The sequence below is a fragment of the Salmo trutta genome, chromosome 3 (assembly GCF_901001165.1).
Source record: "Salmo trutta chromosome 3, fSalTru1.1, whole genome shotgun sequence".
In the NCBI taxonomy this organism is placed as follows: Eukaryota; Metazoa; Chordata; class Actinopteri; order Salmoniformes; family Salmonidae; genus Salmo; species Salmo trutta.
In genome coordinates this window covers 30,617,600-30,642,093 of record NC_042959.1, presented here as the reverse complement: position 1 = coordinate 30,642,093, position 24,494 = coordinate 30,617,600, and the positions used below count along the sequence as shown (strand labels likewise).

The 24,494-nt window shown below is 43.4% G+C and overlaps 2 protein-coding genes across 2 annotated transcripts in view; one reads left to right on the top strand and one right to left on the bottom strand.

Moving 5' to 3' along the window:
- The window catches only part of mrpl11 (mitochondrial ribosomal protein L11), a 54,461-nt gene that overhangs the window by 14,291 nt on the left and 15,676 nt on the right, over positions 1-24,494 (top strand). The window contains exon 2 of the mRNA XM_029730078.1: positions 12,502-12,658. Coding sequence (XP_029585938.1) covers positions 12,536-12,658 — 123 coding nt within the window. The 5' untranslated portion in view covers positions 12,502-12,535. The remainder of the gene's footprint in view (positions 1-12,501; positions 12,659-24,494) is intronic.
- LOC115166031 (transmembrane protein 121-like) lies at positions 15,869-19,893 on the bottom strand. The gene is made up of 2 exons (XM_029719658.1): positions 19,825-19,893; positions 15,869-16,926 (listed from the first exon to the last, which is right to left on the bottom strand). The coding sequence occupies exon 2, from the start codon at positions 16,922-16,924 to the stop codon at positions 15,869-15,871; it is 1,056 nt and encodes a 351-aa protein (XP_029575518.1). The 5' UTR covers positions 16,925-16,926; positions 19,825-19,893.

Here is a 24,494-nt window from a genome sequence, read left to right as displayed (position 1 = left end):
GAACATGTTTGAGGAATAAGCTTTTTGTGCGTATGGAACATTTCTAGGGTCTTTTTATTTCAGCTCATGAAACATGGGACCAACACTACATGTTGCGTTCATATTTTTGTTCAGTGTATTATAGTTAGTTCACAGTTGGTTTTGTTATTTTAACCTGCGTGTCATGAACTCGTCTCGTGGGATAGACATTTAACAACCGTAGACGCATGTGCAGAGCCAGTTTGGTCAGAATGTTGGCGCCTATTGATGAAAGTATCTGTTTACTGGGGGACTTAAGTTGATATGCATCGCTTGCAGTATGTGTTGGAAACATAAGGAACTTATCTTTCATTTCAGCGAGGAAAATAATTACAAGGTTAAATTATTACATACTAGTGTTGGAACGATTGCTGGAGCTACGATGCAGTTTTCAAAGCACTACTGATCCAACACAATGTACGGAGGCTCGTTTCAAAGTAATGTTATCAATGACGTCCGAAGCTTCGTTTGATCACGTGGTTTTTCAAACAGTTTCGCAAAATACGAGATCCCAACCAAGGGGCCAGGGTTCCGGTCTGGAAGCACGTTTTCGATTGCTCCTACTGTTCCGCTTCGGTACTGCAGTTTAACTCACGCCCGGCCCAGAAAGACAATTTCCATAGACCGCCACATAGGGAAGTCATATTTGAAAATTCCTGTGCACAAAACATCCTTTGAATTACCGTAATTTCCGGACTATTAAGCGCACCTGAATATAAGCCGCACCCACTGAATAAAAAAAAATATATATTATTTTGAACATAAATAAGCCGCACATGTCTATAAGCCGCAGGTGCCTACCGGTACATTGAAACAAATGAAATTTACACAGGCTTTAACGAAACACGGCTTGTAACAAAAATAAATAGGCTTTAAGGCAATAAGATGAATGAAGATGAATGTGCAAGTAGAGATACTGGGGTGCAAAGGAGCAAGATAGATAAATAAATAAATACAGTATGGGGATGAGGTAGGTAGATAGAAGGGCTGTTTACAGATGGGCTATGTACAGGTGCAGTGATCTGTGAGCTGCTCTGACAGCTGGTGCTTAAAGCTAGTGAGGAGATATATGGTGGATGCCTATTGGAAAAGAGCTATTTCCTGCTTCTCAGCTCATTCTCATCAGTGAAGATGAGGGGAAATAATATAATATCTGATCAGGACCCCTTGGGCTTGTTCAGGTAATAGAAACATGCACAGCATTACAAATGGAAATGTAAACTGCTGGAGCAGCCCCTGGAGGAGACATCCCACCCCCGCCCCATGAGGTTGTTTCACCTAGCTATTTTAAGATTTGTCGCTCTGATTTAAGAGTGTATGCTAGATTACAAAAATGAAGTCAATATTTTAAGTTTGGGCTTGGTAGAGTGATCTATTGCCTTGTCAGTTAACATTTTGGAGGATTTCTCCAAAACTTTACTTCTGGGGTGCTTTGTCTGGCATCCAGACTGCCTGACGCTTTGACTTAACTGCATTCGGTATTCATCTCTGGTGCTGGAGAGTTTGAACTTGGTTTGAATGCTAATGTGTGACAAGGGAAACCGAATAGTTATCTTTTAACTTGACATCTTAACACAGTCATATCAGGATAGTATCACAATATCAAATAGGTACAGCAAAAGCTAGGTGTGTTCTCATGTGTTTTGAAATGGCCAGTTTGTTGTTTAGATAGACCATGCCATCTGTGTCAAAATCCAGATTTCTTAGTTGACTTTGAAAACCACTGATTTTGAGTTCCAATGTGTAGATCGTGACCGCTCTGGTCATCACTGTTTAAACTTTGACGCAAGCCGTATGTCTGGGGGTAACATGGTATGGACCGCAGTGAATTGTAATGTACTCCAATGATGTCCCAACTTGTTTGTCAGTTCCCACTTCCAAATCAGTTGCAATATGGCTTTGACAAAACAAATATTGTCACTGACACCTAGGCTAGTTGCTTCCAGTTTCCTGAAGTTCTCATTCTGGTAGTCTGCCAAATTCAGAGATTAAAATGGCAGGTTGTCAAAATAAGTTTCAGGCATGTTGAGGTGGGAGAGACCATATAAAGACTAATCTCTTCACAATATTGTTGGCGCTTATCTCTGTTTTCACTTTACCCCTAAAAAGTACTCGGCTAAATCAGGCTTTGATGGATTTCGGTTTGAAATGTGCTGCTTATGCTATTTCTGCCTTCAAATAGGCTATTGCCTGAAAAATGGGTTGTACTTGGAACAAACTTGTAAGCAGCTGGGGGTTGGTGCCCTTGCATTTGATGTGCTCGTTTATGGAAATATAGCCTAGCCTGCAATCTACAAACTACAAGGGGAATTTACCAACGGGATTACTTTGTAATTGGTGGTTTGTCGCTATTTTTCCTCTGTGCGCTATTATCAGCTTTTAATCATGATTATTCTCTTCTGTATTTTGTCAATGTTCGTATCTGTATTTATCACAAGATCTCCTTTTGCCTTTGTTTAGTCCAATCTTAATCTCATCTAGACCGGCTCTGCATAACGTCACAGTGTTTGACTTGCAAAGCTTTTTTGCTCTGATGACATATGAAAGTGGTGTCCGTCTCTCTGCCTTTGACTGATTACTAGGCTAAGAGGGTACAGGCCAAGTTCCCATTCCTTTGTGTGTTATTTACAGAAATTAGAATATTCAGACCCCTTGAATTTTTCCACATTTTGTTAGCTTACAGCCTTACTCTAAAATTGAATAAATCGTTTTTTCCCCCCTCAACAATCTACACACAATACACCATAATGACAGAGCAAAAACAGGTTTTTAGAAATGTTTGCTAATTTATATGTTTTTTAAGCTGATCACATTTACATAAGTTTTCAGACTAGAGGTCGACCGACTATGATTTTTCAACGACAATACCGATTATTGGAGGACCAAAAAAAGACGATACTGATTTAGCGGCCAAATTTTATTTTATTTATATTTATATATATACATGCACGCACGCACGCACGCGCGCACACACACACACACACACACACACAGTTGAAGTCGGAAGTTTACATACACCCTAGTCAAATACATTTAAACTCAGTTTTTCGCAATTCCTGACATTCAATCCTAGTAAAAATTCCCTTAAATCAGTTAGGATCACCACTTTATTTTAAGAATGTGAAATGTCAGAATAATAGTAGAGTTATTTATTTCAGCTTTTATTTCTTTCATCACATTCCCAGTGCATCAGAAGTTTACATACACTCAATTAGTATTTGGCAGCATTGCCTTTAAATTGTTTAACTTGTGTCAAACATTTCTGATAGCCTTCCACAAGCTCCCACAGTAAGTTGGGTGAATTTTGGCCCATTCCTCATGACAGAACTGGTGTAACTGAGTCAGGTTTGTAGACCGCCTTGCTCGCACACGCTTTTTCAGTTCTGCTCACAAATTTTCGATAGGATTGACGTCAGGGCTTTGTGATGGCTACTACAATACCTTGACTTTGTTGTCTTTAAGCCATTTTGCCACAACTTTGGAAGTATGCTTGGGGTCATTGTCCACTTGGAAGACCCATTTGCGACCAAGCTTTAACTTCCTGACTGATGTCTTGAGATGTTGCTTCAATATATCCACAGAATTTACCTCCTCATGGTGCCATCTATTTTGTGAAGTGCACCAGTCCCTCTTGCAGTTAAGCACCCCCACATCATGATGCTGCCACCCCCGTGCTTCACGGATGGGATGGTGTTCTTTGGCTTGCAAGCCTCGTCCTTTTTCCACCAAACATAACGATGGTCATTATGGCCAAACAGTTCTATTTTTGTTTCATTAGACCAGAGGACATTTCTCCAAAACGTACGATCTTTGTCCCCATGTGCAGTTACAAATCGTAGTCTGGCTTTTTTATGGCGGTTTTGGAGCAGTGGCTTCTTCCTTGCTGAGCGGTCTTTCAGGTTATGTCGATATAGGACTCGTTTTACTGTGGATATAGATACTTTTGTACCTGTTTCCTCCAGCATCTTCACAATGTCCTTTGCTGTTGTTCTGGGATTGATTTGCTCTTTTCGCACCAAAGTAAGTTAATCTCTAGGAGACAGAACACGTCTCCTTCCTGAGCGGTATGACGGCTGCGTGGTCCCATGGTGTTTATACTTGCGTACTATTGTTTGTACAGATGAACGTGGTACCTTCAGGCGTTTGGAAATTGCTCCCAAGGATGAACCAGACTTGTGGAGGTCTACAATTTTTTTCTGAGGTCTTGGCTGATTTCTTTTGATTTTCCCATGATGTCAAGGAAAGAGGCACTGAGTTTGAAGGTAGGCCATGAAATACATCCACAGGTACACCTCCAATTGACTCAAATGATGTCAATTAGCCTATCAGAAGCTTCTAAAGCCATGACATCATTTTCTGGAATTTTCCAAGAAGTTTAAAGGCACAGTCAGCTTAGTGTATGTAAACTTCTGACCCACTGGAATTGTGATACAATGAAATAATCTGTCTGTAAACAATTGTTGGATCAATTACTTGTTTCATGCCCAAAGTAGATGTCCTTACCAACTTGCCAAAACTATAGTTTAACAAGAAATTTGCAGAGTGGTTGAAAAATGAGTTTTAATGACTCCAACCTGACTGTATGTAAACTTACGACATGTATGTATGTACGTAATAATGACAACAATAAATATCAAATCATAGGCTTAATTATAATATAATAAACACAGAAATACGAGCCTTTGGTCATTAATATGGTCAAATCCGGAAACTATCATTTAGAAAACGTTTATTCTTTCGGTGAAATTCGGAACTGTTCCGTATTTTATCGAATGGGTGGCATCCATAAGTCTAAATATTGCTCTTACATTGCACAACCTTCAATGTTTTGTCATAGTTACGTAAAATTCTGGCAAATAAGTTCGCAACGAGCCAGGCGGCCCAAACTGTTGCATATACCCTGACTCTGTGTGCAATGAACGCAAGAGAAGTGACACAATTTCCCTAGTTAATATTGCTTGCTAACATGAATTTCTTTTAACAAAAAAATATACTTCTATGAATTGATTTTAAGAAAGGCTTTGGTGTTTATGGTTAGGTACATTCATGCAACGATTGTGCTTTTTTCGCAAATGCGCTTTTGTTAAATAATCCCCTGGTTGGCGAAGTAGGCTGTAATTCGATGATAAATTAACAGGCACCGCATTGATTACATGCAATGCAGGACAAGCTAGTTAAACTAGTAATATCATCAACCATGTGTAGTTAACTAGGGATTATGTGAAGATTGATTGTTTTTTTTAATGCTAGCAACTTACCTTGGCTCCTTGCTACACTCGCATAACAGGTGGTCAGCCTGCCTCGCAGTTTCCTCATGAAATGCAATGTAATCGGCCATAATCGGCTTCCAAAAATGGCAATTACCGATTGTTATGAATCGGCCATGCTGATTAATCGGTCGACCTCTAATTACATTTTACATTTACATTTTAGTCATTTAGCAGACGCTCTTATCCAGAGCGACTTACAGTAGTGAATGCATGCAATTCAGACCCTTTTAACCAGTCCTTTATTGAAGCACCTTTGGCAGCGATTACAGCTAGAGGTCGACCAATTAATCGGAATGGCCGATTAATTAGGGCCGATTTCAGGTTTTCATAACAATCGGTATTTTTGGCCACCGATTTGCTGAATTCTTTTTATTTTTTATATATATATATTTTTTTACACCTTTATTTAACTAGGCAAGTCAGATTAAGAACACATTCTTGTTTTCAATGACGGCCTAGGAACGGGGGTTAACTGCCTTGTTCAGGGGGGATTCGGGGATTCGTTTTTGCAACCTTCCGGTTACTAGTCCAACGCTCTAACCACCTGCCTTACATTGCACTCCACGAGGAGTCTGCATGGCAGGCTGACTACCTGTTACGCTAGGGCAGCAAGAAGCCAAGGTAAGTTGCTAGCTAGCATTAAACTTATCTTATAAAAAACTATCAATCTTAACATAATCACTAGTTAACTACACATGGTTGATGATATTACTAGTTTATCTAACGTGTCCTGCGTTGCATATAATCGATGCGGTGCCTGTTAATTTATCATTGAATCATAGCCTACTTCGCTAAACGGGTGTTGATTTAACAAGCGCATTTGCGAAAAAAGCACTGTCGTTGCACCAATGTACCTAACCATAAACATAAATGCCTTTCTTTAAAATCAATAAACAAGTATATATTTTTAAACCTACATATTTAGTTAATATTGCCTGCTAACATGAAATTGTGTCACATCTCTAGCGTTCATTGCACGCAGAGTCAGGGTATATGCAACAGTTTGGGCCGCCTGGCTCGTTGCGAACTAATTTGTAAGAATTTTACGTAATGTCTCTCCTTCCAGTTCTCTGCTGCCAATGACTGGAACGAACTACAAAAATCTCTGAAACTGGAAACACTTATCTCCCTCACTAGCTTTAAGCACCAGCTGTCAGAGCAGCTCACAGATCACTGCACCTGTACATAGCCCATCTATAATTTAGCCCAAACTACTACCTCTTCCCCTACTGTATTTATTTATTTTATTTATTTTGCTCCTTTGCACCATATTATTTATATTTTAACGTTGAACTTTCTTCAAACTACAAATCTACCATTCCAGTGTTTTTCTTGCTATACTTTATTTACTTTGCCACCATGGCATTTTTTTGCCTTTACCTCCCTTATCTCACATCATTTGCTCACATTGTATATAGTCTTATTTTTTATTTTTTTCTACTGCATCATTGATTGTATGTTGTTTTACTCCATGTGTAACTCTGTTGTTGTATGTTGTCGAACTGCTTTGCTTTATCTTGGCCAGGTCGCAATTGTAAATGAGAACTTGTTCTCAACTTGCCTACCTGGTTAAATAAAGGTGAAATAAAAATAAATAAAAAATTGAAGGTTGTGCAATGTAACAGGAATATTTAGACTTAAGGATGCCACCCGTTAGATAAAATACGGAACGGTTCCATATTTCACTGAAAGAAAAAAAAAACATTTGTTTTTGAGATGATAGTTTCCGGATTCGACCATATTAATGACCTAAGGCTCATATTTCTGTGTGTTTATTATATTATAATTAAGTCTATGATTTGATATTTGATAGAGCAGTCTGACTGAGCGGTGGTAGGCACCAGCAGGCTCGTAAGCATTCATTCAGACAGCACTTTTGTGCAGCAGCAGTTTTGCCAGCAGCTCTTCGCTGTGTTTCAAGCAGTTTATGACTTCAAGCCGGGAGGGTATAATTTGTGGAACGTTCCAACAGGAATCTATTCCAAAAACTTCGTAAATAACAAGGTTGCCAAAAAACAACGCATACAAAGTTGTATAGCGGCAGAATAAGATACCGGGTAGTGAGTGGTCTATTTCATTGCGTTTTTCACTCATCACGTTTATTCCGAAAAATGTCTGTCCTCACTCTGGTTGCCTATGGACAAACATTAAGAATAGGCTACGTGGTGAGTTGATGCCTATTCGGCAGCTAGTTAGCTAGGTTTGTATGCGTTGCTACTTTGTATGCGTTGTTGGTTGGCAAACTTTTACTTTACGTTTTTTGGAACAGATTCCTGTTGGAACGTTCCACAAATTATACCCACCCCTTCAAGCCTATCAACTCCCAAGATGAGGCTGGTGTAACCGATGTGAAATGGCTAGCTAGTTAGCGGGGTGCACGCTAATAGCGTTTCAAACGTCACTCGCTCTGAGACTTGGAGTAGTTGTTTCCCTTGCTCTGCATGGGTAACGCTGCTTCGAGGGTGGCTGTTGTCGATGTGTTCCTAGTTCGAGCCCAGGTAAGAGCGAGGAGAGGGATGGAAGCTATACTGTTACACTGGCAATACTAAAGTGCCTATAAGAACATCCAATAGTCAAAGGTATATGAAATACAAATCGTATGGAGAGAAATAGTCCTATAATTCCTATAATAACTACAACCTAAAACTTACCTGGGAATATTGAAGACTCATGTTAAAAGGAACCACCAGCTTTCATATGTTCTCATGTTCTGAGCAAGGAACTTAAACCTTAGCTTTTTTACATGGCACATATTGCACTTTTACTTTCTTCTCCAACACTTTGTTTTGCATTATTTAAACCAAATTGAACATGTTTCATTATTTATTTGAGGCTAAATTGATTTTATTGATGTATTATATTAAGTTAAATTAAGTGTTCAGTCAGTATTGTTGTAATTGTCATTATTACAAATAAATTTAAAAAAGTAAAAATTAAATTGGCCGATTAATCGGTATCGGCTTTTTTTGGGTTCCCCAATAATCGGCGTCGGCTTTGAAAAATCATAATCGGTCAATCTCTAGTCTTCTTCGGTATGACGCTACAAGTTTTGCACACCTGTATTTCGGGAGTTTCTCTCATTCTTCTCTGAAGATCCTCTCAAGCTCTGTCAGGTTGGATGGGGAGCATTGCTGCACAGCTATTTTCAGGTCTCTCCAGAGATGTTAGATCGGGTTCAAGTCCGGGCTCTGACCGGGCCACTCAAAGACGTTGAGACTTGTCCTGAAGCCACTCCTGCATTGTCTTGGCTCTGTGCTTAGGGTCGTTGTCCTGTTGGAAGGTGAGCCTTCGCCCCAGTCTGAAGTCCTGAGCGCTCTGGAGCAGGTTTTCATCAAGGATCTCTCTGTACTTTGCTCCGTTCATCTTTGCCTCGATCCTGACTTGTCTCCCAGACCCTGCCGCTGAAAATCATCCCCACAGCATGATGCTGCCACTACCATGCTTCACCATAGGGATGGTGCCAGGTTTCCTCCAGATGTGACGCTTGGCATTCAGGCCAAAGAGTTTCATCTTGGTTTCATCAGCCCAGAGCATCTTGTTTCTCATGGTCTGAGTCTTTATTTGCCTTTTGGCAAACTCCAAGCGGGCTGTCGTGCCTTTTACTGAGAAGTGGCTTCTGTCTGGCCACTCTACCATAAAGGCTGCAGAGATGGTTGTCCTTCTGGAAGGTTCTCCTATCTCCACAGAGGAACTCCAGATCTCTGTCAGAGTGACCATTGGGTTCTTGGTAACCTCCCTGACCAAGGCCCTTCTCCCCCAATTGCTCAGTTTGGCCAGGCGGGCGACTCTAAGAAGAGTCTTGGTGGTTCCAAACTTCATCCATTTAAGAATGATGGAGGTCACTGTGTTCTTGGGGATCTTCAATGCTGCAGAAATGTTTTGGTACCCTTCCCCAGATCTGTGCCTCCACACAATCCTGTCTCGGAGCTCTACGGACAATTCCTTCGATCTCATTGCTTGGTTTTTGCTCTGACATGCGCTGTCAACTGTGGGACCTTTTATATAGACAGGTGTGTGCCTTTCCATATCATGTCCATTTAAATTGAATTTACCACAGGTGGACTCGAATCAAGTTGTAGAAACATCTCAAGGATGATCAATGGGAACAGGATGCACCCGAGCTCAATTTCTAGTCTCATAGCAGGGTGTGAATACATATATAAATAAGGAATTTCTGTTTTTATTTTTAATACATTTGTAAAAACTTCGAAAAACCTCTTCACTTTGTCATTATGTTGTATTGTGTAGATGGCTGAGGATTTTTTGAATCAATTTTAGGTTAAGGCTATAACTTAACAAAATGTGGAAAAAGTCAAGGGGTCTGAATACTTTCTGAAGGCACTATCTTCAAATGATGTGCCAATTTGGCTGTTCCATAGAGGTTATTGCTCCCCTTTTTGATCAGTGTATGGCCAGAGAAAACACATTTCATTCCTTAATTGGTAAGGATTATCCAGCCTCAAGTATTTTAGCATGCTCATCAATGGTAGGTTGACTAGTTGCAGAAATGGCAGTACGTATCACCTTCAAATAGTGTTTCAGCTGCCTAGCTCTAAAATAGAGCATATTGAGTCCGAGGTATGATTTCGGAATGCACAATGCAGTTCTGTGAAATGTGTTGTCAGTTGTTGCTATTATCTAGGTCAGTGCTTCAAGAGCCCTCTGCGCTTAGCCTTCTGATAAACAATTTCATTTTGAGAGGGAACTGCTGTTTTCATTATTCATACTCTGGAGTTGTGGTGTATCCACAGGGGTACTTGAGAAGACTCCATGAGACCATAGGCTTACTGGTCAAATGCACATGAGGGGATACTTCAGAGGTACTTGAGAAGACTCCATGAGACCATAGGCTTACTGGTCAAATGCACATGAGGGGATACTTCAGGGGTACTCCGAGCAGAGCAATTTAAATTCAGTTGGTGATACAGTAACCGAAAAAGGTTGTGAACCACTGCATTAAAGCATGACACCTCATTTCCTCATACTACAAATGTACACTGAACTAAAATAAAAACACAACATGTAAAGTGTTGGTCCCATGTTTCATGAGCTGAAATAAAATATTCTAGACACCATATGCACAAAAAGCTTATGTCGATCAAATTTGGCTCACATGTGTTTACATCCCTGTTAGTGATCATTTCTTCTTTGCCAAGATAATCCATCCACCTGATAGGTGTGGCATATCAAGAAGCTGATTTAACAACATGAACATTATACAGGTGCACCTTGTGCTGGGGACAATAAAAGGCCACTCTAAAATGTGCAGTTTTGTCAAACAACACAATGCCACAGATGTCTCAAGTTGAGAGAGCATGCAATTGGCATGCTGACTGCAGGAATGTCCACCAGAGCTGTTGACAGGGAATTGAATGTTAATTTCTCTACCATATATCGCCTCCAATGTCGTTTTAGAGAAAATGGCAGTACGTCATACTGACCTTACAACCGCTGACCACATGTAACCAGGCCAGCCCAGGACCTCCACATCCGGCTTATTCACCTGCGGGATCGTCTGAGACCTGTCACCTGGACAGCTGATGAAACTGAGGAGTATTTCTGTCTGTAATAAAGCCCTTTTGTGGGGGAAAACTAATTCTGATTGGCTGGGCCTGGCCCCCCGCCCAGTCATGTGAAATCCATAGATTTTGACCTAATTCATTTATTTCAATCGATTTGATTTCCTTATGAACTGTAACTCAGTAAAATCGTTGAAATTGTTGCATGTTGCTTTTTTATATTTTTGTTAAGTATAATTCCCAAATTAGAGTTCTAACCTCACATTCACTGCCATTCCTAATTTATTTTCTAGTATGTGGTAACATAATTCCACATCTTCCCATGCATTTCACCGGCTGGTCAATGTGTGTTGGCATTTGTGTATCTCGGGTTGAATACCATTCTAAGGCCGTTTGTCAGTTTCAGCACTCGTGCTATTTCTTTGGTCATTGCGCATTGCTTTTTTTCCCAACCTGAAATTGGGGAGATTATCCTGCTCGTTGATGCATGCTGGACTCCTCTCGATTTCTGACTTGTTCACAAATCGATTTAAACTGCTACATGATTCTTTAACAGTGGAGTTGCAAGTTAGATGAGTAGCACAAAATTGACTGCCGAAATGTAGTGGCGGACGTGAGTGACATTTTAAAGGCAAGGGGTAGAGTTTCATTCTTAAAACCAAAAGGGTATTTGTTGCCCGAAAGTTAGTCAACCAGCTTAATGCCATTTAACATTTTTACAAAGCCCCACAATTACTTTTCACTTAAACAACTGCAGCTACACAACAGAATCACAACTTCTTATTGGAAAAGTTTCTGCTACTTTGAAACACCAAAGCGCTCAGCTGTATCTTTTCGATTGTTTCTGCTCTTCATCTCTTCTTAATCTAATTGGTTACCCTCTGTTGCCCAAACTGAATTGTTTTTAGGTCTCCTCTCCACCTCTTTTGAAGCTGTAACTTCTATTGAATGCGGGTCTCACCCAATATCACCTGGCTAAACCTTAAAATTCCCTACTTGTCTCTTGTCTACACCCATTGATCTCTGGGTTTTATAGCTGTGGTCTTTTCCAAGTGGGGATTACAGTCTACAGGCTTGCTATTTATGTGTTCTGCCTCCTTCTGTGGACCAGGGCCAAGAGTTCAGCCCACTCTCCTCACTGCACTAACGACTGGTAATTTGGTAAATGCATTTGAAGGTGGAATGAAAAAGATCCCTCACTGTGGAGTGATGATGCCTCCAACTCCTTTTTATTAATTCTGTCACTTATCCGCCTGACCGTGTCTTGGCTGGGTTCCAAATGACCCATGACCTCTGCTGGTGGGGGCTATGCAGAAATCAGTATAGAAAGACGTGGTGGCTATAAGTCATACAGGCTAGGTATCAGATTAGATGCAGTGGAGACAGTCCTCATCCCAAGGCCTTTATTTTCATTCAGACACTTACTGATCCACATCACAAACGCCCTTCAGGAGACCAGGTGACTCTCGCAGGGAGATCGAATGCAAAGATTTGTTTAATTACTCGACTGCTACGAAATAGAAAACCAGGGTTTAGCCCAGGGGTATCTCCTATCGATTTAGACTGTGTGGGATATTTGAATGAACCCGGTATGTTTGTAAATGAGTTGTTTAAAAGTGTCTTTGGTGGGTGAAGTTGTTGATAGCCTTTTCTGCTCAGGTTTCTAACTCTGTAGTCTCTGTTTCTCCTTACAGACGGGCGGATAGAGAGCGTTCGAGACAGGCCACGATGTCCAAGATCTCCAAGGCCGCTAAGGCTGTGAAGAAGGTGGACATGGGGGGTGTGATCCGGGCCATCGTGAGGTCAGGGCAGGCTGCCCCCGGACCACCTCTGGGTCCTGTCCTGGGACAGGTAAACTCACTGTTCAGACTTCCCTTCCTGTCTCTCCTATTCTATTTTCTCCAAAACAAAAAGAGAAACATGGTGTCAAGTTCTTTACACGTCTCCTCTTGAATGTCTTCGAGTGTCAGGCTCTTGTGCGTCATCGGTTGGCAGTTGCGCTTAAAATATACTTGGAAGTTCCAGACAAAAATAAGTGGTGTTGGTGCCTTTTGAGAGCTGAGCTATGTTGAATGATTTAGATTCCCCTTCTGTTTAGTGTCTCCCTCTCCCACACAGTGGGTTGAAGAGCTCAGGAAAAGATAAAGAGCGTAGTAATGAGGTGAGACAGGTTGCGTCCAGGCAAGGCAAAGCAGAGCAGTATGTTTGTCTGAAGGGACCCTGTTTTTAGAGTGGTTTCGTATGCCATTGTTGCGGCGCACCGTGCGAGTGTGTGTTTCTTTGCTGCCTTGCTCCACCAAGCGCTGAGTGTGTATGTGGTAGGCTAAATTGTACATAAATGCCAGTCGGCAGCCGCTCTGCTTTAGGCGCCGGCCTTTGGCCCTAATCTCCCCTCTTTCCTTGTTTTTTTCCCTTCCTCTCCTCTTGACTAACCACCCCTGACAGAGGGAGCGCAAAGAGCCAGGTTGCCTGTCGGCCGCAGGGCATATTTAAACAAACGAGAGCAATAAAAGGGCGAACGGGAGACAAAAGGGAGGACCTGACGGCTTTGGTGGGAGAGAAGTAATTACAGTCCAGAGTGAAATTAACACACCCCAATGGAGGCGAGTAAAGAGGAGGAGGAGGAAAGAGGAGCGGGACCACTATATCTTCAGGACCTCAGGAAAATGCTGAGGGTTGTACATGGGGCTTAACAGGTGTAACAAATCCAAGGAAGTAGTCATTTGCTGAAGCTGCTGCTGATGTAGTTACTGCCGTTATATTTGAAATATGAGACAAGTTGCCCAACGGGGAGTGCATCCACAATGTGTAGTGTTTGAAATGGAGAGTGAGGGAGGGATGAAAGAGCGCGAAACGGAGAAGCGGACTCCCAGCCTACTCTAGTTCACATCCCTGCCGATTCTCTCAGAACTACAGAGAAACTCCCTGGAGGAATGGCCTTGCTGTGTGTGCGTCAGGGTTGAGCTCAATTCAGAATTTTGGAATTGACTTCTGTTATGGAATGGGTTAGGTAGTATAGGTTTTAGGAGTATAAGTAGACGCAACATACTACAAAAACAACATACTACACTTCCACACCTCATCCCCAGGGGGCAGCAGCAACCAACCGGGTCAAGAGCTGTGCTCTGCTAGGAAGCCTCGATGAGCACATTAGGTGCTGCCAATTAAGGTGATTGACTGTCAATGTCCCAGCTGGGAAATCTGTGAGGTTGATGGTTTTCTTTGGTGGCCACGAGGCCTATCGTTTGTTTTTTTAGTCTTTTAGTTTGAGCATGCCTTTTTTTATTTGTTCCTTTTTGTAACAGTTTGATCCACCATCTGAACACCATCATCTGAACCACCATCTGAACTCTTGGACTGGCCGACCAAGAGGTCAAGAGAGACGCGCTGGTGTCTCCTGGGTACATGCATTCAACACCTGGTCGCGTACGCTTACTTGTCACATTAATGGACACGTCGAGTCAGATTACCCCCTAGACTTAGCGAGCACCGTGTTCACAGTTGGCAGTCTAATCGGTTTCGTAACACTCCCATTCAACTCAAGTTGAAATTGTAATTAGAATTGGCGACCCCGCAGGATGCAACATTTCAGTTTGAGTGACATGAAGTAAAATTAAATTCAGTGCAATTCAAAGAAATTAATCTGTCATAGAATATGAGTTTAATTGAATCTGACGGGTCACACTTTCAGATAGTAAAGAATATCACTTTTCTCTGTAAAAAATGTTCATGTACAGTTTTCTTTTCTACTTTAGTGCTTAGAATAGCCAATTTATGTTTCCACCAACCAATTTAATTGGTTTGGCTTCTTTTTTGAAGGCCTCGGGTGAATTTGAGGGTTAAACTAATGCATTCTGGGAAATATCATTCCCCCATATTGAACAAAATTGAAGGGATTAATGAAATATGCCTTTAGAATATTAGCATACATGTTTTGTTTTCCTTATTGATTCATTTTGAGTTTGTTCGATTCTATTTTCTTTCATTCAAATTGCAATTCTGTATCCTGCTAACTACTTTAACTCTAATTCAAGAATTGAATTGGAATTTGAGGCATTCTCAATTAAATTCTGAATTGAGCCCAACCCTGGTGTGTTAGCGCAGCCTGTAAATATGCCCTGTAAACCAAGTATAAAGCTATCTAAGCTATTAGCGTTTAGACAAATGGGTCCCAATCTCAATTAATAGTAGCATTAATGGTTAGAGCGGAGGCAGACTGGGTGCGGAGTGCATTAGGAACCGCTGATGGAGATTGAATAGACCCTTGCCTATCCTAAAAACGCCACTTCCTCTCACACACACCCTAGCACATCTGCAGGCTCCCCTGTTGAAACATTCAAGCCAGACCAGCAGACAAATGGCTGGCTGAAGGATCACCATGCCTACCAGGGCTGGCGCTGCTGGTTAAATTGTGATTATATGATAGCTTTTCCTCTTTGTCACTCTGTCCACATAGCACATCACGCTGCACTGCCTGCCTCGGATGTGTGGAGAGTTGGACAGCTAGTATGTCCTCTAGCTGTGAATGATCGACCTCTGATCCTGTTTTCTCCATTTGTTGGCGACAGGCTGCCAATACCCTCCCACGCATGGCCAATAAAGTGTCGGAGCCTGGGAGAATGAAAAACTTTATTTCAGTTTGTAAGCAGTCCTGGAGGTGTCGCTGACGACAGCTGTGGAAGAGCTTTCACAGGAAACACACTGACAAACACCACGGGATTATGTCCCATATGACACAGATGTCTGTGTGGAACCAGTACTGATTGTAGCTCCTTGGAAAACAATGCAGTTCTTCGCTTTACATTTCTCACGCCGCCTCAGCCCTCTCTCAAATACTACAGGCGGCCGGGACCCAGGGGATGGATAAATCATCCCTTTAAACAAAGTGAGCTAATTGGACGAGTTACTGCTGTGATTGCCTGGGTTGGTTGCCTGTGGTTTTTAGTTTCTGTCTCAGTGTGAGGCCAACCGTCTTCTCTTCAGTGCTAAATGCTTCCCTGACCTGGGAGCTCTGGTGAGCTTGACGGCTGATGCCGAGCTGTCTTTCTCTATGGACAGTTTCTAGAGTTCATGGGAGATGGAGGGGCCCATGGAGGTCTCTGTGGGATCCAGACTGACGTGGGACAGGGAGCAGCCGTGGCTGTGGGAGCGGGACGGTGTGTGGTAGCGAGAGGGCAACCCGGGGGTGGATTTGCCTGTGGCTTGGTCCTCCGTCTGCTCTGAGCTCTGTGTTGCCAGGGTGGATTCCCCCCCTGCCTCTGCTCCGTCCCCAGCCCCCATCCCCCTGTCCCCACCCTGCTTGTGCCTCTCCCAGGCTGAGCTCAGCTTCACAGCCAGGGCCAGTAGGTTCTTCCCCAGGAACACTGTAGAGACCCGGGGGTCCCTGTACCACAGCATGCCTGTTCCCCTGAGGGCCAGTGTGACCACGTTGATGGTGACCAGGCTGAGCCAGGGGTACAGGGGCTCCTTACGGGCTCCCCTCTGTCCCGGCAAGGCGGCGGCCCCCAACTCTGTGAGGGCCACGCAGGGCAGCAGGAGCAGCAAGGCGTAGCAGTAGAAGAACACCAGGCCTTCGGCCCACAGGGGCACCCTCAGGTCAGTGGCCCCTGCGTGGGCTTCCCACAGCCCGGCCTGCAGGTCCAGAACGTCCAACAGGTCCACCACCACCCAGAGCAGCCTCCCCCGCACCTCCTGCTTCCTCCGCATTGGCGTCATGTTGTCAGCCCCAGTCAGGATGAGGAACAGGGAGGGAAGGCAGATAGACAGCAGCAGGGTGAGTGTCTTCCTGGCCAGGGGGTCGGGTGGCCGACGTTCCGTCCGGTAGTTCTGGCAGACGAAGAAGAGTTTGAGCTGGAGCAGGGACAGGAAGAGGAACCAGAGGGCGTTGGCAAAGCCTCGGCGGGGGGAGAGCGCCTCCGACACCACGCCCGCCGACACAAACCGCAGCGCCAGCAGGAAGCCCAGGTCACCTAGCAGCACAGCGGCGCACGGCCACACGCCGGGCCCTGCCTTGCCGCGGGCTCCCAGCATGCTCTGCTCCAGCAGGTAGAGGTCGACCACTGCCATTGTGCTCACTGTGACCAGGGTTGATACGCACACCTGGGGCGTAGGCACCATGCCTGGGAGAGGAAACAGAAAGATGACAAGTCAAGAAACAACGTATTATATTCAGAAGAACGGTTTTAGACTTTGTCCTCATACACCAATTTGGAATTTCACTTGCATGATAGACCATCTTTCTTCAAGATGCTTGCTTACCTAACAGTGATGCCAGGCATACTTTTTTGCTTGTTGCTATGGATAAAGATCATTTTAATGCCAATTCAGTGGTGAGCCTTTTCCATCTTTCAGTCAGAGGCTGTTCTTCCCTGACCATGCATGCTGAGGAACTGTGTACATTTTCTCACTCCTCTGCAGATATGTTATTTCAATGGGGCTCTTCAGATATGTAAGTTTTAACCCTGCTCGGCACCTGGTCTAAAACTCCGAATTACCCAGGTTTTCTGCTGTGGCGTTTTGCTTGTGTGCCCTTAACTTATTCATTATTAATGAATTGTGTTGAAGTGCATCCAGGCAGGCAGCTTGTCTACTTGTTTTCCTTGCTGTTTAGTCGGCCTCATTGTTGCTGCGTGCTGCAATCTTAAGTCAGCGGAAAATTGCCTTCTCATTTGGGCGGAATATTAATAACGCTTCTCTTTTAAGATTTGTTCTGAGGATGTTTTTTGACGGTAATTGCTTGCTTGTGTGTTCACGAACACGTGTTTGTCACTGCGTGTGTCCCTGCGTGCAAGCCATTCTAATGGGCTAATTTGCCCATTTATGGAATGCCAATGTGTACATTTTTTTGCGCCGAGCCATATTTTAAGTGGACTGTATAAAACCCCAGTATTGATTTGGGAGTGAGAAATGATCACCGATTTTTGTACGGTGAAATGCCTCTCCTTGACGTATTGAGGCTAAGAGACTGTAGCGTATGGTTCTCAGAGCAGACCCAGCCAGGAGCGCTGAGGAGAAGTGTTAGCCATCTGCCTACAGCACCACCAAGGGTGTCAACCACTCCACGGGATCGATGGCGTTTTAATATGAAATCATTACCACCTCCAGATATGCCATAATGGCAACACTTGAGTCTGATCGAGCGAAACGATTGCGGGCTCTCCGGCCAGCGAGGAACGGATGAACAGATCTACCTCTTAATAACGTGTGCTTCTGATTGACGACAGGCATCAATCTTGTCAATGCAGCACTCATCTGAGCCCTGTCATCCACGGCACGCGAGAGACTGTCAGTGTCTGCAGGAGAGACTTGTGGGAGAGAGGGAATTGAAAGTAAGAGATTGATGCTCTTGGCTGTCTACATTCCTAATAAAGTATTACTACAAGGTAACAGTTCATAAATTAACTCAGCCTGGCAAGGAGGGGAGATGAGCGCAAGATGGAAGGTAAAGTGAGGAAGACGAAGCTGCAGACAGAATTTGGTGAGAAAAAAAATACATGGTTTCTTACTCTTAACTCTGAGATCAGAAGAAATGAAATGCATTACTACTTCTTGTGGAACAGATGAGTGAAAAATGGATGACTGAGGAAATGACCTAGACTGACTGATCCTCCTAGGGACATGGTGAGGAAGAGGAGGAGCCCAGACGTCAGAATCACTAATATATGATTATCAGACGACGGGCTTTTTTGTTTCACTGCAACCCACAACCTGATTTATCATTGCTGGAAATGAATGGATTCTAGTGTATCAATTTGCTGACTTCGAGAATATTGGAATTGAAAATGGTGCTTTAGCTGAACAAACCCCCCCTCCCCAAAACTGCCGTCAGTGGCGGGAGAAAGGTAATCTGCCACCCCAGATGGTGTGTTTTTTCCTTTCTCATTCCCACCATGCCTCTTGGCGATTCCATATGCGTCTAAAATGGTACCCTGGAACCCCGGCGTTCCTCTGTCAGCCTGTGTTTGTGTTGCTACGGCTTGTCAACACACACAATTCATTCTGTTCTGAGTGACCGTCCTGGATGACGGCTGTGTGTGTCCACTCTGCTCATCAATAATGACCAAATTCATCATCACTATGATTACAAATGGATACTGTAGCTGACAGGCTGATTCAGGCTTTTCCACTGCAAGTCGAAGGAAAGGGCCTGCAAAGGTGGACAGGTGAATGATTTGCTTGGGATTTCTCAGCCCAAGGTGTGTAATAGGGCAAAAAATAAAGACTTCTTTGTTGTGTGTATTGTGTGGTGGAGAAAGGAGTGTTTTTCACCAATTACCCAGGGTAATCTGTTATGGCTTTCCAATTGCCTCCCTTACACACACACACACACACACACACACACACTGGTAGCATTTTGAAATGGGGCTCGCCTCCTTGTTTGTCACTTCTGTTTTTCTCTATATATTGGAGGTCTACCAGGTGTGCTGGGCTGAAGGTAAAAGGAATATGAATTGCTCTAGACCTGTAATTCATCTATGAAAAACATTCTGCCTGGAATGTTTGTCTTACTGCAAATTAAATCAAATGCTTACTTGTACAAGCAAGGGATATATGAGTGAGACTGAGAGGACTGCTTGTTAGAGAGAAAGAGGTGATTAGGTGTCGGCAATTAAACTGGATGAATGAATAGGGGGTGAAATCTGTATAAGTCTAATGGAATAGTAATGGAAAATCCTGTCTAATCCTGGTGACTGAGTTGCCCTTGGGCAGTAACATCTGACGTCTCATGAGGCATTTGTAAACCTATGATAGGATTTGACATGTGTAGGGGATGGATATGTATTGGAGCATGTCCTCCAAAATGTAATGTTTATTTTCCATGATACTTTCAACAGATCTGTTTTTAAATCCCCTCTCTATGGGGGATTTTGTCTTCCATTATGTTGATGCAGCCCCCAAAATGTAACCTAGTCATCTAGCCTTATGCAAAAATTTGATGCACCACCTGTTACATAATTATCTTTTTTTATTAGTAGATGCATACATAATTCAACTCTTTGAAAGTGGGGGATAGTTACCCAAAGCATGCGTTCTTGCTTTGCTGCTCCACCTGGCTTGATTGAGACCCACTTCGCCTATTAGTAGAAGTCGAATGGTCCCTGGATAAACATGAAGGTCCAAACTGATTCCTTACATCGATTTGCTTTGTTTGTTATATGTCCAAAAATATTTCAATAGGCTCCCCTCTCTGCTATGATGGTCTTATCCTGTTAAATAGGGAAAAGTAATTGCCCTCTGTCGATCTTCGAGTTTGTCCAAATTAAGTTCCCATTTAAACAGTCAAGACTCTTTTCTTTCTTCTGAGTCGGTCGAATAAGCTTGTCATTTTGCTGAATTATTCCACGGTCACCGCGGCTGCAGAATTCTCTCGGTATGTCCGTGTTGAATTTGACACCTCGGGTCTGGCAGCCGAAAGACCCAGTGAGTCACGAAGGAGCTGTGCGGGCTTATTGGCCGTGCTCTGAGCTGTCGAAGTCGCTCAGAAGTGGACTACTGCTTGACGCGGAATCATTATCAGGAATAGACGACCCTCCCCCCCCCCCCCCCAACAAAAAAAATCCACATAAGAAGTATCGGCTGTAAAGCAAAAACCTTGAGGACACGAGAGCCATGAATAAACTCACCGAGCCACTAGACTTTGATAGTGGTGTTCATTTGTAGGCAGGTTACGTGCTCTCAGCTCCCTCGCTCGTTCTCCCTGCTCAGTTCCCCCTCTCTTCCCTCGCTCGTTCTCCCTGCTCAGCTCTCTTCTGCCACCTCCTCCTTTTTACCATCAGCTCAGCTGTATAACTTTAAGATCCAGACTGGAATACATGAATATTTAGGAGCCCACGGTTATGTCCATTGGTTATGGTAATTATCATGATGCCACTTTTCTGAAATTATAACTAGCATAATTATAACTAGCATAATGGCTTTGTATTACATGGAAGTAGATTATGGCTTTGATTGCCCTGCCTGTAAAATATCAGATATACAGAATGCACCCTTACTGAAATGTCACTCAGATATATGGAAGCAAGTAGAGCAAGAGATGCCTGTGGACACATTTCAAAGCCATCCTGTCTTTTTGTTGTACTGTAAATTTTAAACCGGTCCCAGTCGGCTGCAGTATAGCCTAAGGGTTTCCGAATGGAAGGGTTTTAGTGTTGGAGAGATTGTTTTGATGGTCAAGGAGAGTACGTTTGCGTCACCTTGCCATTGTGTTCCGTTAAGTGCATAGGCAAATCAATCTCCACCTTCTCAGCGTCACATCTAAATTCAAAGACTCATTTTTCCCCTCTACCTTTTATTCTCTCTGTTCTCCGTGTTTGTGGGTCATCTCCAAGGGAGAGCTTTAATCAGACCAGTGAGAAAGGGGAAGGAGAGTCATATTTCTTGTCACAATCAGCTACGTGCTCCACTGGCTTCCACAGAGATTTTCCATTCCCTGGGTTCAATTGAGGGTTTTTCTCTATCCTTCTACTCTCCCGTTCTCTCTCCTTATGCCCTCCAGTTCCGTTCACTCTACCTCTCCTCCCTCACTCTCCCCCTTTTCCTTTGGTTCCCTGTGGGTGTGGTTGAAGGTCACTCGGCATTGGCTCTTTCTGCGTGGAGAGGCTGAGCAGGGTGGGAGGTGGGGACAGACAGAAGGAGGGAGAGGGAAGGCAGCCTGTCCACAGCACTGCGCAGTCATCACTTCCCCTAGACATGAGTGGGGAAGGATGTGGGGTAAGAGACTGTCCAAGAATCCTAAGGACTGATTGGTACCAAGCTGATGTCCACCAGTGGCAGAGGCCAACCACCACCGGGCCAGAATAGAATGCTGTGTCTCTCTCTCTGCTTTCACGTTTCCTTTCCGCCACTGCTCTAACTACCGCATAATTTAGTTTAATGTGGCAATTGGAGTGCTTTCTAAATCAGTTATTTGAAATAAATTCATTAGGCCCTAATCTATGGATTTCACATGACTGGGCAGGGGCGCAGCCATGGGTGGGCATAGGCCCACCCACTTGGGGGCCATGCCCAGCCAATCAGAATGAGTTTTCCCCCACAAAAGGGCTTTATTACAGACAGAAATACTCCTCAGTTTCATCAGTTGTCCAGGTGGCTGGTCTCCGACGATCCCGCAGGTGAATAAGCCGGATGTGGAGGTCCTGGGCTGGCGGGTTACACGTGGTCTGTGGTTGTGTGGCCAGTTGGACGTACTGCTAAATTCTCTACAATTATGTTGGAGCTGACTTATGGTAGAGAAATGAACATTCAATTCTCTGGCACTAGATCTGGTGGACATTCCTGCAGTCAGCATGCCAATTGCACACTCCCGCAAAACTTGCCATCTGTGGCATTGTGTTGTGACAAAACTGCACATTTTAGAGTAGCCTTTTATTGTCCCCAGGACAAGGTGCACCTGTGTAATGATCATGCTGTTATATCAGCTTCTTGATATGCCACACCTGTCAGCTGGGTGGATTATCTTGGCAAAGGAGAAATGCTCACTAACAGGGATGTAAACAAATTTGTGCACATCATTTGAGAGAGAAGCTTTTTGTGTGTGCGGAACATTTCTGGGATCTTTTATTTCAGGTCATGAAACATGGGACCGACACTTTACATGTTGTCAAAAGGAAGAAAGTACCAAGGCATTCTAAATATAACTAGTAGTAGCACCCTACTTCCACTGTACTCCAGTGAAACACTATCAAGTCAATAGCCCTGTAATACAGTTCCTGGCTCTCCCGCTCGCTCCTCCAGGGTTCCTGATGCGTCTTGTTGATGCCTCCAGTAGACCATTCAGCCTGCTGCTGCCGCTACACATGATTAATCATCAGGCACAACACTGTGTGAGGAGAACTTAATGGAGTTGAGAAATAACATGTTTTCTTTGCTATGATGTAATCACCTTTTTTCCCTGCCCTGCTTGCTCATCTGATTCAGCAGGTTCTCTGTAGTGGATAAACTGTCCTAGACCAGGCCAATATACACCCTTAGAGCAGAGCGGTGTTGCTGGATGATGCTCACCCATTTCACTTGTTATGGAGATGAGCTCTTTGGGAGTTTGGCCGGCGCTGTCCGTAGTCATCTTCCTTGTCATTTGGAAAATGTGCTTGAAGTAGCCATTTCTATTTCAGTAGGATATTGTGTCTAGAGTTAGCTGTGACTCGGAGGACCTGCGCTGTGACTCGGAGGACCTGCGCTGTGACTCGGAGGACCTGCGCTGTGACTCGGAGGACCTGAGCTGACGTGCTATTTTTGTCCTGTTTTGCATACCACGAGACATCCATGTCTTCATCACTGGAAAAGATATAAACAGTTGAGTTTGATATCATTTACAAATTTACAAGCTTACAAACAGGGTTGTTTAAAAACAGGTTGTTTGATAGATGTAATAGAATTAAAATTGTAACTGTAAAGTTGTACCACAAAGATGGTTGATGGTCCACACATCAGAGAATGTTGACTTGAATGGAAATATGTGTTAGTAATTAAAGTAAACATTTTACATGTCAATGGTGTACCAGCTAAATTGCAGTGGTCTGACTCTGAAGGGATTGGGCCATTCTAAAAATGCTGTTTCTATGATTGAAATGACACGTGTCTCAACGGAAGGCAGGCACAACCATAAAAACCTGAGATGTAAAATGGTCTAAGCTACAACATGTGAATATAAAAATGGACATAAAAAAAAGTGAAAGTTTTACAACGCTTTTAAGTAATATCAAACTCAACCGTTTATCATTTCCAATGATGAAGACATGGATGTCTCGTAGTAGGGTGAGATATGCAAAATGGGTCAACTTTGAGCACATCTATCTAAATGTTTTGCCGTTCAGGTCTAAAAAAGTCACTTTCTTGCCACTTCTACCATTGGCAAACACGTATGGAATTTGTTTTTTTAGGATACATTTTTGTTGCAAAAGGGATGCTGTCAAGTGGTTGAATTCAAATGGATTTACCCATCAACGATTTGTTTCTCAAAGATACACATTTATATGACTTATTAGGACATTCTCTCCCTCTGATAATCTGGTCAGGCTCAAATGAGTGTAGAGACACACCCATATATGAGTATCTCCTGTGGCACGTCTGTCTTCTCCCCTTGGTCAAATTAACCTTTTTCATTGTTCAAATATTGACGAGGAACACTGTTCACACCGAACACTCAAACCTACCTCCCAGCCATCTCTTCCTCTGCTTTCTCTCTCTTCATTCTGTCCATAAACACTCGCAGCCACCCTGGCTGCTCATGTCGGTGCTCGCTATATCTTGTTAAAAATAGTTAGTGAAGCTAAAAGGCCAATCACATTTTAACATGAGGTGTGACAGAAAGAGTGGAGAATAGGGAGTCAAATCAAATCAGATTTTAATCGCATATGCCTAATTGCTCTCTTAATTGTTTATCATAACCCTCTGATCTGGAAATAAATTGGAGCAATTACTCACTGCTGTCGCTGTGGAGTTAGACGGCTGAAATACCGCCGTAGATTAGCAGTTAATCCTGATGCACAGACAGGATCTCAGAGAAACTCTTTGAAGATGCGGGAGTTAAATACTCCTTCCACTAGATAATTTGTCGGCCCGCCTTGGGTGATGGGCTGCTGCCATTTTGCACTCTGGAGCCTAATCAGTCATGGTGCAGGAGGAGAGGATTTAGCCGGCTGCTCGTCTCTTACTGTGGGATGCTCAGATGGAGCGGAGCAGGGCCAGG